This window comes from Phaeoacremonium minimum (assembly GCF_000392275.1).
Source record: "Phaeoacremonium minimum UCRPA7 unplaced genomic scaffold PA7_03_scaffold_496, whole genome shotgun sequence".
Classification (NCBI taxonomy): domain Eukaryota; kingdom Fungi; phylum Ascomycota; class Sordariomycetes; order Togniniales; family Togniniaceae; genus Phaeoacremonium; species Phaeoacremonium minimum.
In genome coordinates, this window is record NW_006921398.1 from 1,026,206 (window position 1) to 1,038,940 (window position 12,735).

Consider the following 12,735-nt stretch of genomic DNA (forward strand, 5'->3'; position numbering starts at 1 on the left):
AGGGTATATTAAGGCTCTACGGTGGGGTACATCTAATGAAAATCTGAGAAAAAAATGATTTTGGCACAGTTCGCCTTATCGCCTTCCGTACTACGCCCACATCCTTGAAGCGCGAGCCGCAGTCGACATCTCAACCTCCAGACCCGGACATCATCGTTGTCGGCGGCGGCCTCGCGGGCGTATGCGCCGCGATTGCAGCTGCCGAGAAAGGCGCCCGTGTTCTCATACTCGACCGCGCATTTGGCGGCGGAGCCAGTGCCATATCCGGCGGTGTTGTCTACATCGGCGGCGGCACCAAGTACCAGCAAGAGGCCGGGTATGAAGACACGCCGGAGAACTTCCTCGCGTACGTGCGTCAGGAGGTTGGCGACGCCGTCGACGAAGACACGCTGAAGCGCTTCTGTGAGAAGAGCGTTGAATGCCTGGAGTGGATGGAGAAACACGGTGCGCGTTTCGAGTCGTCCTTGTGCCCACACAAGACGAGCTATCCAACCGACGCATATTACCTTTATTATTCGGGGAACGAGAAGGCATATCCGTTTGCACAGATCGCAAAGCCGGCTCCAAGGGGACATCGTCAGATAGGTCGGGGCTTCTCAGGCAATGTCCTATGGAAGGCAATTTTCGACTCGGCCATCAGGCTGGGCATTGAGTTCCAGCCCGCAAGCAAAGTGGATAAGATCTTGCTGGACGAGAAAGGTGCAGCGCAGGGCGTTCAGTATCTTCAGCTCGTTTCAACGAGTTCCGCAGCTGCGAAGTATAAGCGCCTACTTACACGCGGGCAGAAGTTCCAGATGGGCATGGTCCCCGTGGCTCGCTGGTTCTATCGTCGAGCAAACGCAGTCTTTGAAAAGGGGGCCGTGGTCCAGACCGTCCATGCAAAGGCAGTGATCCTCGCCGCAGGCGGTTACTCTATGAACGAAAGCTTGACGAAGGAGCATATGCCCGAGTTCTCAAAACTTTCACCCCTTGGCACGATTGGAGACGATGGTACCGGTATTGAACTTGGCACAGAAGCCGGGGGATGCACGTCACACATGGATAGATGGTCGGCATGGTAGGCAACTTCTCGAGTTCATTTTCATCTACGGCGGTCACGCTTCGAGTACTGGGGACAAAGATCCAGCTCGGATCTAGATGGTTACCCTGAAATCTCTCTGTTACAGCTTCTGTCCTACTCTTCCACTGTCTTTGTAAGGGCATCACTAACTGCAAATTATAGGCGGATGCTCTATCCCCCGGTAGCATTCCTGGAAGGCATTATGGTATCTCAGCAGGGCGAACGTATTGCAGCTGAAGACCTTTACGGAGCAACATTCAGTGAAATATTGATTCGGCGCTTTGGTGGTACCGGCTACATGATTCTCGATGCGACGCAATGGAAGAAGATCAAGTCTCAGGTGAAAGAACAGGCAGGCGTCATGAAACCGTTGACAGACTACATTCTTTACTGGGCTCACAAGAAAGCAACATCCTTGAATGCTTTAGCCAAGAAGACTGGAATTCCATCTAATGACCTAGCCAGAACCATCGCGGCATACAACGATGCCATCGCATCCGGTCAAGAAGACCCGGTAAAGAAGAGCAATGATTATCGGTCTCCAATAGTTCAAGCACCTTTCTACTCTGTCGACTTTTCTGTCAAGGTGACAGGCGTTAGGCTGGTTCCTGCCTTCACCCTTGGCGGCTTACGTGTCGATGGAAACACCGGTTTGTTACAAAATAATGGGGGTGGTTTAATACCAGGGTTGTATGCAGCAGGTCGCAATGCCGTCGGCCTCTGCTCCAACAGCTACGTTAGTGGATTGTCTTTGGCAGACTGTGTCTTTTCGGGGAGGAGGGCTGGTGAACACGCGGCGACAAGCGTAGAGAGATCATGATTTATACAGTCCGCAAATAAACTACAACCGCCTCAAGCTTTCGTAGTTCGCATTTTATGCTAAGTCCAGAGAGATATGATAGGCGCAAACTCTTGAGTAGCGTATTTAATTCATGGCTTGGTCTCAATTTCCGATGACTCAATGCAGAAATGGAAGTTTCAACCGCTACCTTCCTTTGCAAGCCGAATTTCACTTTAGAAACTCTTTCTAATCCTGCCTGCAATTGTGATTCTGAACGAGAATGGGATTTGGTCTATCACTTGAAACCAAGCGTGATTGCACTGCTGTCGTTTATAGTGTCATCACGAACTCGAAAATATTTCGAACGACCGAGATGCATCAACTGCAAGTCTCGATTACGAGACGGCGGTCCTGACGTGTGGAACGATGATTGGTCCAGCCACTCATCCAGGCCTTGCTGCAAGCGGTCTTCAGCTGAGCCAGCATCACTCAATAAGCATTTTCTATGCGGCCATTTCATCTTGAACATTCCAATTCTGAGGAAATGGTCCTTGAGATATTAAAATACAAACCAATCTTTGCATGGTATTCCCATCACTTACATTACCACGATGCTACCGCTTGGACCGCGGTTTCCCCGACTGCCGCCTCGGGGCTGGAGGCCCCAACTGTATGAGATGCCTGTAGGTTTTACGACAGCTAATCAGATCCAAGAAAACATGTGATAATGAATCTGACCTCTGTAAAAGAATCGTTCAGACCCTGGTGCGACGACAAATCTTGCAGAAGATCAGGTCGGATTTGGGAATAAATCGGTGAGCTCGGGAGCTTAGATGAGATTGCATATCTTCAATACATCTCTTAGTTGACAAACTCATGTAGAGTTACCCCAACTTCCCTGATGTGCCACCACTACCTCCTCTCCCGCCGAGAGGATTACCTCCGCCCCCTGACTTTTATCTTCACGAACAACCTGCCATAATTGTTGATCTAAATGATCAGTTCTTCAGGGGTCCTGTGAGCCAGAAAGATCAGAAAGGAATAGCACCGTACACATCAGTGTCAATCTTGGATCCATGTATTACCATCGAGCGACATGGTGGTAGGCTTCACATTGCCGCACGCTTCAATATCGAGACGACAATTCTGCAGTATCACTCAAAGAAAAGCGATGGTAATGAGCTGTTCTTTCATGACATAGTTCTCCAATATTTGAACGACTCAGACAATGCACTGAGGGAGACCTTTGTAACCTGGCCAGAGTCTGATCCTTCAAGATCTTTTGCGGTCACCCGGAGTACAAACTCAGAGGTTTCGGGAGATATCGGCTTGTCAGGATCTGGAACTCCATCGGCCAATGTATCGTTGGGTCTATCAAGGTCCACAGAGTTGACAGTGGAATACTCAGTAGGAAGCTGGAGTGTCAGTGCCCACAGAGTTGTCAACAATGGCACATACACCCCATCACCGGCAGCTTCCGTCAAATTACCTCAGCATCAGTGGTATTGGGCAGGGACTCATGAGGAGACCAGACACTTAACGGCTGACCTGAAACACACTGTTAAACGTCATGTGGTCATTAAGCGCATCATTAATTTCTCAGACTTTCTGTCGCCAACACATATAGCGAGCCTAGAAAAAGCCAATACCAACAAGCCAGAGGTCAACTATCATCGTGAGCGAAGAAAATCCACTAGAATACCGGGACACAGAAACTCGCATTCAAAACCGGACACCAAACTGTCATATCGGCCATCTACTAGACCTGATCATGTATATGACGACACAATCGACTTAATACAAGTGACGTCGACTCTGACGCAGCCATTGCTTTCACAGGATGTCTTACATATGGCGCTGAAGCAACTTTTAACTTTCAATTTCCATGCAGAGGTATCATCATTACAAGAGCTGATCTTATCACGTGAAAAGGCTGACGTTGATCAGATTAGAGTGAAACGCCGACACGGAAGGTTCCATCGTATCGTACTACTGAGCAGCAACACAATCAAGGCGAAATTCCTTAAGCCTATCTATGAGCTTGATTTCGGGCTCATGGCATCCGATGATGTGGTGAAGGATCTAATAGTCGAGGGGTGTCAGCTAACTAGAAGCAGTATGCCTCTGTCAACACCACTGGCATCGGAACTGTCCGTCCATTCTTCATTTGATGAGAGAGATAATGAGACCCAAGCGAAAGTCAACGAGGAAGAGGTGAGATCTGAGAAGGCCACAAGGAAAACAAGCAAGAGCATCAAGCATCAAGACAATTATACTACAGAAGACGGCAAGGAAAACATTCAACCGATCTTGGAACATCAAAATTCCGATAAAAATGATGTTGAATCTTCAGATGATCAGAAAAGATCCGCCGCATATGATCAAAGGGGTACTGGCGGTGCAAGAACATCTAACGCTATCAACAAAGAACAGTCAAACATTAAGAATGGCATTCCCCGAGACCCGGAGAATGATGCTGATACAGCGTCACAAATCAGAAGGCAGCCATTTGATTTGGGAAAAGAAGTTGAAACGCTTCCAAGGCGCATGTTTGAATTTCCGCTTCAGGAAACAGTTAATCTTTCTGATATGCTAAACGAAATAAAGGAACAGGTACGAAATTACCTTTTCAATCCACTTACACAACATTTTGAATGTTTCTAACCATAGTTGGATTAAGAATCGCGGAAAATGGGACAGACTTCAAGGAAAGGACCTAAGGACGGAACTAGGGCATGCAGCAGTGGTAACATTACATCAATTGCAACAGGATAGGAAGCTTCGTGAGGCTCATATCATTCTTAGAAATCGGGAGGATGAGAAAATTAAACTGATGAAAGAGAGGGAGAGGAATGTCTCAAAAGAGCTACAAAATATTCAAAAGTATAGGGACCGAGAGCCGCCTATAAATATGTCTCGCGACATGACAAGAGGGCCGCCTATACCAACTCCAATCTGGAGGGAACCATCACTCAGGTTCCAAAGCTACGGAATGCCTCCGGAGCAGACTAGAATGATTCACCAAGATGGGCCTCAATTCCCGAGACCGAGACCAACACAGATAGAAGATGACAATGAGAGTGGTAATGGTCATGATAGTCACCACAAGAGTGGTAGTCAGGATAATAATTGAAGATTGTCAAGAAGCAATTTCCATTCTCGAATTTCATCTTGGCTGTTCATAGTGGATTTATGGAGTTGTATATGTTGCCTATCAAGTATGGGCAAATTTCCATCACCATGTAGATGAGATGGAACACTTAACCCAGTATTTTCTTTATCCTTTAGTGCATGCTACAAAATTGTTGCCGCTAGCTCCGGTATGTGTAATTAAAGCATCAAAATTGCCCTTGGAGTCAAAGATGACTCGATCTGCCCCTGGAGAGCCACCGCTGTACACAGTGTAGCTAGACAAGATCGGGAATTCATACCAAGGCGCAGCTGTTGGAAAGCTAAAACCTTCGTAGTTATTATACTGATGAGGATAGCTGCCAGACCCTGAAGTACCTGTGAGTGGACAATATTACATGAGATCCTATCAGTGGTTCTTACCAAGAGTAGACCCAGACTTATAAAGAGAATATCCTTTTGCCAGTGCCTCGTCAATGTCCTCTTGCCAATAGCAAACTGACCCACAATGATAGACACAGACAGCTCTCTTCTCCTCTACATCTGCTACATCGACAGGCGCGGCGCTCACGGTCGTTGCCGCAAGCACTGCGAAGAATAGCGTTTTGAAAAGCTGCATCTTTTTAAGTGACTGATCCTACTCATGCTAGCATGATATGGCCTTACCATCTTTGCGTCTTAGGCGATGTCACTAAAGGGATAAAAAGCGAGTTTGAGCTTAGAGGCGCTTCAGGCTGATCAGTAGGTCGAGGCACAACTGTAGAGCTTTTTGATAATTGAACAGCGGTTCAGCGAGGAATATAAATATTTGCGTCGGTTAGGAATAGAGTGAATGATCCCCTGATATTGTATACAAATGACAGGCGCAACAGGCTCCACAGCCAAAGCAACGCCAGGTCTGCCCTGAATATGCACAGCTCGATCGATTTTCTCCTGCATCCTTGACAAATGTTACCGATCTCAATCTTATCAGCATCCCACGTGAAGATCTGGGTGGTGTAAATGTTTCCTTATCGCGCACTGTCCTAGCGAAAGGCCTACTCCTGCAATCTCACCTTCTTGTTCCATCCAAGTCGACCGAAGCCAACTTCTCTTACCGGATTGGCTTACCGATGCGGCGTCGCTAGTTCAGTGGGCGTTACATACTGTTAACACGAGAAGACACTCGTCGCGGTGATTGGCAAAGCAAGTAGGTTTAGCGTCGGCAGATCTGCAGTGCATTTTGGATCGTTCCGCCTATAGCTGCACGACACTCGGCTTCTTATAGGAATGCCGACCGGCACCCCTCTTTCACCCCAGGAACTGGCGCTTGGTTTCGAGACGAGATGGCATGGAATGCAAACACTGCTTCCAATACGGTGCAACACATTGGCAGCCATGTAAGGTGCCAAGGTGAGTAGTAGTACGTTCACTAACGCATGCCTCTGTGTCTCTCGCATCAGCTTGACGTGCATGTTTAGAAACCATGCTGCTCCGTGCTACCTTCCGGATAAGGGCCAGTATGAGACCGGCACCGGCCGTTGTCGGATGGCTCACGATCGGTATCGACCGAATTACGCTTAATATTCATACTCATTGTCTTTTGATTGTTCATTACGATCTGAAATGTAGATGCGATCTCACAACACCAAACCTCGTTGAACCTTGGACGGTGCGAAGATCTTGAGTTTGCTGTCGGCGTTGAATTCTGAATTCGGCAACTCAGCAATAGCGGAAAATATTTCTATCTTGGTTCAATTGATCCCACTCGATCTGGGCAATTATGTCGCTCTGACACCCAAGCACATGCCCAATCTTCCAGCTCACCTGTCTTGCAACACCGCACTCACTGCAGAACTTTTTGCAGAAGAGCTTGATGCGTCGGTACGAGAACGTTAGGATCTATTTGTCCGGCAAATTTGGCATTCCTTAGGTCTCTTTAACCGTAATAAGCATATTTCCATCCAAGCCTGTCAAACTTCATTGTTCTGACAATCGCCTCGCAAGTTGGGAAGCAATATGTAGTCAATGGCAGGCATAGCATTAAACAAGTCTGTTAACTTCTGTGTCTTCGTTCGTGTGTCGTCCAGTGTAGCTCTCTTAGCACGACGTTAACAAAACTTTGGTTCCGAGGTCCAATGCGCGCGGGATCTTAGTGGCCCCTTGCCCCTGATCAGCCAAAACCCGCCCTTCTCTAACACAGGCCACTGCTGCCTCTTCCGTTTCCAAGAAGTTCTTGACGCAGCGCATCATGCAAGGCTTACTGGATTACGCCTTTGGGGGCCTTGTTCTTCGTCCCTTGTGTCAGTACACAGTATGATCGCCATGGATCAAAATCTTTCCATTTTGCCGTGTAATTCGTTACCAGCACATCCAACTATATAATCGACAATGACCCAACGATCCAATTGTATTTGCGGCCTCGCGCAGTATAGCATCGACTCTCCTTTCGCCTTTCTCTCGTTCTGACCGACCGGCTCGATCTTTCGATTCTCTCGTTGTCACTGGTGACCTTCTTTCTATTAAACAACTACGATTTTTAATCTATTATACCCTTTTCATCGCCAACTTCAAGATGCATTCTAAGTTGTTCATCGTTGCTGCCATTGCAGCACTCACCGAGGCGCGTTTCGGGCAGGAGGGTCTTGTTCAGAACGTCATTTCAGCTCTGAGTGACTTTGGCAACCCTGGCGCCGCTGCTACTCTGGCCGGACAGTCCCCAGGTGTTCTCCTAGCTGGAGCAAACGCCTGTGCGAAGGTAAACCTATAAACTAATACACCTCTGAGTTGATTGCTGATATCATGATAGCTCTCGCTAGCTGACGACATCGTCTCCCAACTCGGGAACGATGCTCAGGTCATTGCCGCCGCGGCCCAGCTGGTTGCTGCTGAGAAGAACTTCAACCCCTTCGCTCAGGATATCCCTACCCTCTGCAGCGACGCTACGCTCCCAGCCACTGCCGAGCTCCGCGGCATCTTGCCTCTGATTGACCCTGATGTTGTTGGTGCTGATGTTGCCAACCAGCTATCTGCTCAATCTCTCACCACGCCATTCAATGCTGACGGCCTCAGCATTGCTGATCTTTCTGATGCACAAGGCTTCAGCAACTTCACCGCCCAAGCTAACGCCTAGGTCTCTACTCTGGCACAACAAGCTTTTGGATTTTAGCGTGGCGTGAAAGGATGGCAGCATGGGCACGGCATGATTATACTATATTCTGTATCATAACCAGTGTCGTACAAAACATAAGCATTTTTTGCTATAACTGCTCCTTGACTCACTTCAGTAATGTAAGCACTATGTGAACCCTTAAAGTGTGCAACAGAGATATAAGCAGCGTTTCATTATATCAAGAGATACCATGCAATTCACCCAGTGACATTGAAGTAATTACCGGCAATAGGGCTTCCAAGCGCCGCATCTGCTGCAAATGAGACAATGTCAAATCCTAGCTTCTGTTGCACAGCCGCCCGCTGAGTTGCTGGCACGGCAAAGTTTGGCGGTTGCACATATAATAGCTCAACATAGCGGTGCGGATGTGGAGGATTTTCTGCAGGAGGCGCAGGTGCCATATATGAGGCTGGACCTGTGGCTGACGATGTCAACGTGTTCACCCCTGATTCTGTGGTCTTTCCACTAGGCTTGAAGTCCGAGATCAAGGCATGAAGGTTGGTCCTTCGAGGTCCAGAGTTCGGATTCGTGAATGACGACGGCCTATACAACCAAGTAAGTGAATGTTAACACCATTTTGTGAGCAGTGGCAAGACTTACACATCAAGGTCTATCAATTGCATCGCGAATTGTCAATTCGTAGTCCCCGTGTGAATGGACTAGCACACAATACAACTCACCAATCATAAAAAGGATATAGGTAGCGTTCAACGCTGTCGTAGTCCCAATTGTCGGTTGCGTAGCCGTATCTTAATGCTTCGTCAATCGATGCCTTGAATTTAACAAGATTTTGTGAGAAATCACGAACCTGCCTTGGTGAGCGCCGACCCGGGTGACACGATTTTACTGCCGAAAACAACGTCGAGGTGAGCCGACACGCTGGGACTAAACCCGTCGGGCGTCTGTGCAGCTACGAAAGCTGCGAAACCAAGGATATGTGACAAGATGCCGAACCGCATTGTGCAAATACTGCCTGAGGATCACTTTACCGCCTTCTTGTAGAAGAGTCTACTTTTCGAAGAGGACACGGGTCTAGCCGTTTGCTTTGTAGTCCGGATCGCCCTTCACCCCGACTTCATGATTATGTATGAACATTGCTAGGTATGCTGTATATAAAACCTCAAATATCCCTACAACCAGAACCTCGGCAGTGAGGCTAAAGGGAAAACTTGCTATATGATGCGCCTGAGATGGTTCGCCCGCTGCAAATCACCCGGCTTGAGCAATCAAAAATCCAAGTGAGAGTTTATGCACCCCGCAATTGCAACACAAATTAAATTGAGGCAGCGCATATATTTCGCGGTACCGGCAGGGGAGGGCGATGATACTTGCGAGCAATAGTCTCTCGATAGATAGAAAGCAAAGAAACTCATCAAATACCATCCGAATGTTATTCATTATGATTAAAAGTTTCTGTGACACAAGACTCCTTGGTTGTCATTTTGCAAGATCGTAGGTCAAGGTTGTAGGTGAAACAAGTAGGTAAATATCTGTTATTGATTAGATTTAGGGAGGTACATAGAGAACCTTGGAGAGCCAAGCCAGCACAAGCCGTCCAATCCAGTGTTTCCCTTTGTTTCCTGCCCTTTTTGTTATTATCTTGACCCATTTACAGCTTGCTACCTTTTATTGATTCAGGCTTCTGTTTCTGACAAATAGCTTATCTTAGCCGTGTATGTTACGATACCGAACATGACTAAACTACAAAATTGACGCAAATTTCATTCTTTGAAAGACAGCTAGATTCCAAGAGACTCATCAATTGACTTGGGTATAAGGTGAAACTTTCATAGGCATGCATATGCTGTTCTCCTCTGCGGTCATACAAGCTTAAAAGAGGCTAGGTTGAGAAGACATCATTCTTTCAGCCACTGCCTGAACCAATCCACAGCAGCATTCTTGCCTCTCACCAGGGCCTCTCGCTCTCCTTTGACATCTGGATATCCACGGGAGAAGCAACCGTGGACAACTTTGGGAAAGTGTTGGTAACTGAAGGGAATCTCCAATTCCTGCAATTTGTTGAAGGTGTGAGTTTTCAACTCCTTGGTATAGACCGTGTCTATTTCCGGCGCAAGGACTTGTACCGGCACGGCGACTTCGTCAATATCTTGTTTAGTAAGCCAAGTTGGATGTCCGGCTGTAATGCAGTCGACTAGTGGCGGTTGATGTTCTTTCGCACCGAGGCGAAAGACGGCCCAACCACCGAAGCAGTAGCCAATTGCACCGACTTTCTTATACTTCTGTCTCAAGGCTCTAGCACACTCGAAGATCTCAGGCTCCCGATTTTGGCGCGAATTAACCTTCGTAAATGTAGCAAGGTCTAATTCATGCCATCGCTCGTTGAGAATCGGTTCGAAGTCAAATCGTTGGCCTCCAAAGAAGTCAGGCAAGTAGACTGTCACGTCTGCTTCGCGGGCATAATGATCTGCAAGAAGTCGCATGTTTGGGAACTCCCAACTCAGTAGATCGTGGATGAGCAAAACCGCCGCGTCGGCATTATCACCAGCGATGTAGGCCGGATTGTTACCTAGTTTATCGATCCGTCCAGTTGGGGCCCCCTCCCACTGAAATCCTTTGAGACAACACTCAGAGATGGACATGATGTAGTTGGTAGAAGTATATATGTGGTACAAGTTCTAATGAAGGTTCGCAATTTGAAAGTTGGAGTCAACACCAAAGTTGATTGATATTGTGACGGTAGCTAAGCCAGCTAGTACTTATATATCCAGCCATGCCTCTAAAGCTTCAGTTTTTTGGTCTCGGCTAAAAATAGTTGTTCTCCGCGACGGCCTGTTCATCCATCACCGCCGCCACGTACCTGCTCGTTTGGTAAAGATCTATCCTCTTTGATCACCGAAATGGTGCTATGACTCACATCATAACTATGCACTCATGTAGGCGTACGGCACTGGCTTGGCAAATCCTGTGGCTTAACTTCGAGGGGTAAAGGAAAGGCGGAGACGCGACGCCGTCACGGCGGAAACCTATTGGTGCCGTCACGGCGGAGACTTTGATTTCTCGATAACATAGCCTAGTAAGCTCGGGATCGGTTAGCGGAGTCTCCTAGAGCAGTTTAAACAACTCTCTTCAGGTTGAGATACGAATATCCTTCAAGTAGACCGAAACATGGCTCACAGCGAAGGTGGAAGGATCTATTTTAGAGAACAAACTCTACGCTGAGACCCATTACATATATTCGAGATCTAGACGCCTAAATTTTCGAAAGGCTTCTGATCTGGCGATTTTTCACAACCATTGTCTAGATATTTGGGAAGACTGAAAAGATTAAGATGTTTTAATGAGATAGGTTGAACGGTAAGACCTTCAAAAATTGTGTATTTGGCATTGACGTCACTGGTTGGATGTGAGCTGTGGAGATCCGCCAAGCTTGACCCCAGCGGCGTATTGACAGCCGACACTTGACTCGGTCAATCTAGATGAGACGCCTGCTTTCGAAAGCTTTCAAGTAATACAGACAGCCGTTGTTGGATCAAACCGTGGCCGGAATCCGCAAGGAGAAGCTAAGACTGCTCCTCTCTATAATGTGACTGACTGGTTATGCTCTCTGACGTCATTAGAAATCGAGGGGCAATGTCTTTGTGGAAACGAATTTAAATTGATTCTCATCTATTCGTACCTCACGACTTTCGATCTTGCACATCATTTAAGTCCACGCCATTTCAAGATGACTTTCCCAACAGCTACTATTGCTGTATTTATCGCTTTGATTAGTGGCTATGCACTGTATCACTCGCAAAGCTCTATTCCGAAGCTCAAAAAGTACGAGGAGCGTGCAGAGAGGGCAGCCGAATGGAGCAAAGCTGCCGAGAAACGACTCTGGGATACGCGATACACTGTTGGCACAGGCTTCGTAGCCGTATGTGCTTTCACTCCAATGGCCTTTGAAGCCTAAAGAATAGCGATGCAGACTTGCTGACATTCCCGAAGACTCTAATCTCACTAATCAGTGCACTGGTCTACGCCTTCACCGTCCCCAAAGGCTTCAACCTCTACCGCATTGCATGGCCAGTCCTGTTAGCAGCTGGTCAGAAATACGCTGCTCGCTACATGGACAGCTTTTGGTCGGACAAGGCCAAAGTGCCTATGCTGGATGATTACAACGAAGCAATCTCGGATAGCAGGAACGTTATTGGCTTTTTGGACGTCCTGACTGTTGGCTGGGGGGTGATTGCTGTCTTAAAGGCAGTTGGTCTTTAGGAATGCAGTTTGGGCTTCGACTTGGCAGATTGAAATTATAAGCAGCAACAAGCTAGCCGTTGATTTTTTCTTTACTTCTAGAAAATTGATATTTCAGGGTTCATATGGACCTTGAGCTCTTTTCCCGCTTAACAACTCCGCGTCACCGGCCTCCTTAACGAGGTATATATCTTCATGTCGAACTCCAAATCGTCCTTCCAAGTAGATTCCAGGCTCGTTGGTAAATGTCATGCCAGGGCGTAGCAATACTTCTCGGTTCCACTTATTCAGGTAGGGAGACTCGTGTGCTATTACTGGTCAGTTGTGTCACATAAGTAGGGGATAAATGAGCCTGCCTTTGATTCCGATCCCATGTCCCAATCGATGAGTGAAACCAGCACCGTAGCCTGCCTTCTC

The 12,735-nt window shown here is 47.5% G+C and overlaps 3 protein-coding genes across 3 annotated transcripts in view; all 3 read left to right on the plus strand.

Moving 5' to 3' along the window:
- UCRPA7_6986 (putative succinate dehydrogenase fumarate reductase flavoprotein subunit protein) overlaps positions 1-1,900 on the plus strand; it is a gene marked incomplete at both ends in the record, with an annotated part of 2,067 nt that extends 167 nt beyond the window's left edge. The window contains 3 exons of the mRNA XM_007919521.1: positions 142-1,057; positions 1,223-1,710; positions 1,890-1,900. Of these exons, the coding sequence (XP_007917712.1) occupies positions 142-1,057; positions 1,223-1,710; positions 1,890-1,900 (1,415 nt within the window). The remainder of the gene's footprint in view (positions 1-141; positions 1,058-1,222; positions 1,711-1,889) is intronic.
- A 5,624-nt stretch (positions 1,901-7,524) lies between these two features.
- On the plus strand, positions 7,525-8,082 carry UCRPA7_6987 (hypothetical protein; the record flags this gene model as incomplete). Its single annotated transcript, XM_007919522.1, has 2 exons — positions 7,525-7,707; positions 7,759-8,082. The coding sequence occupies 2 exons, from the start codon at positions 7,525-7,527 to the stop codon at positions 8,080-8,082; spliced, it is 507 nt and encodes a 168-aa protein (XP_007917713.1).
- A 3,724-nt stretch (positions 8,083-11,806) lies between these two features.
- On the plus strand, positions 11,807-12,339 carry UCRPA7_6988 (hypothetical protein; the record flags this gene model as incomplete). The annotated part of the gene is made up of 2 exons (XM_007919523.1): positions 11,807-11,998; positions 12,070-12,339. The coding sequence occupies 2 exons, from the start codon at positions 11,807-11,809 to the stop codon at positions 12,337-12,339; spliced, it is 462 nt and encodes a 153-aa protein (XP_007917714.1).
- Positions 12,340-12,735: the final 396 nt, after the last annotated feature.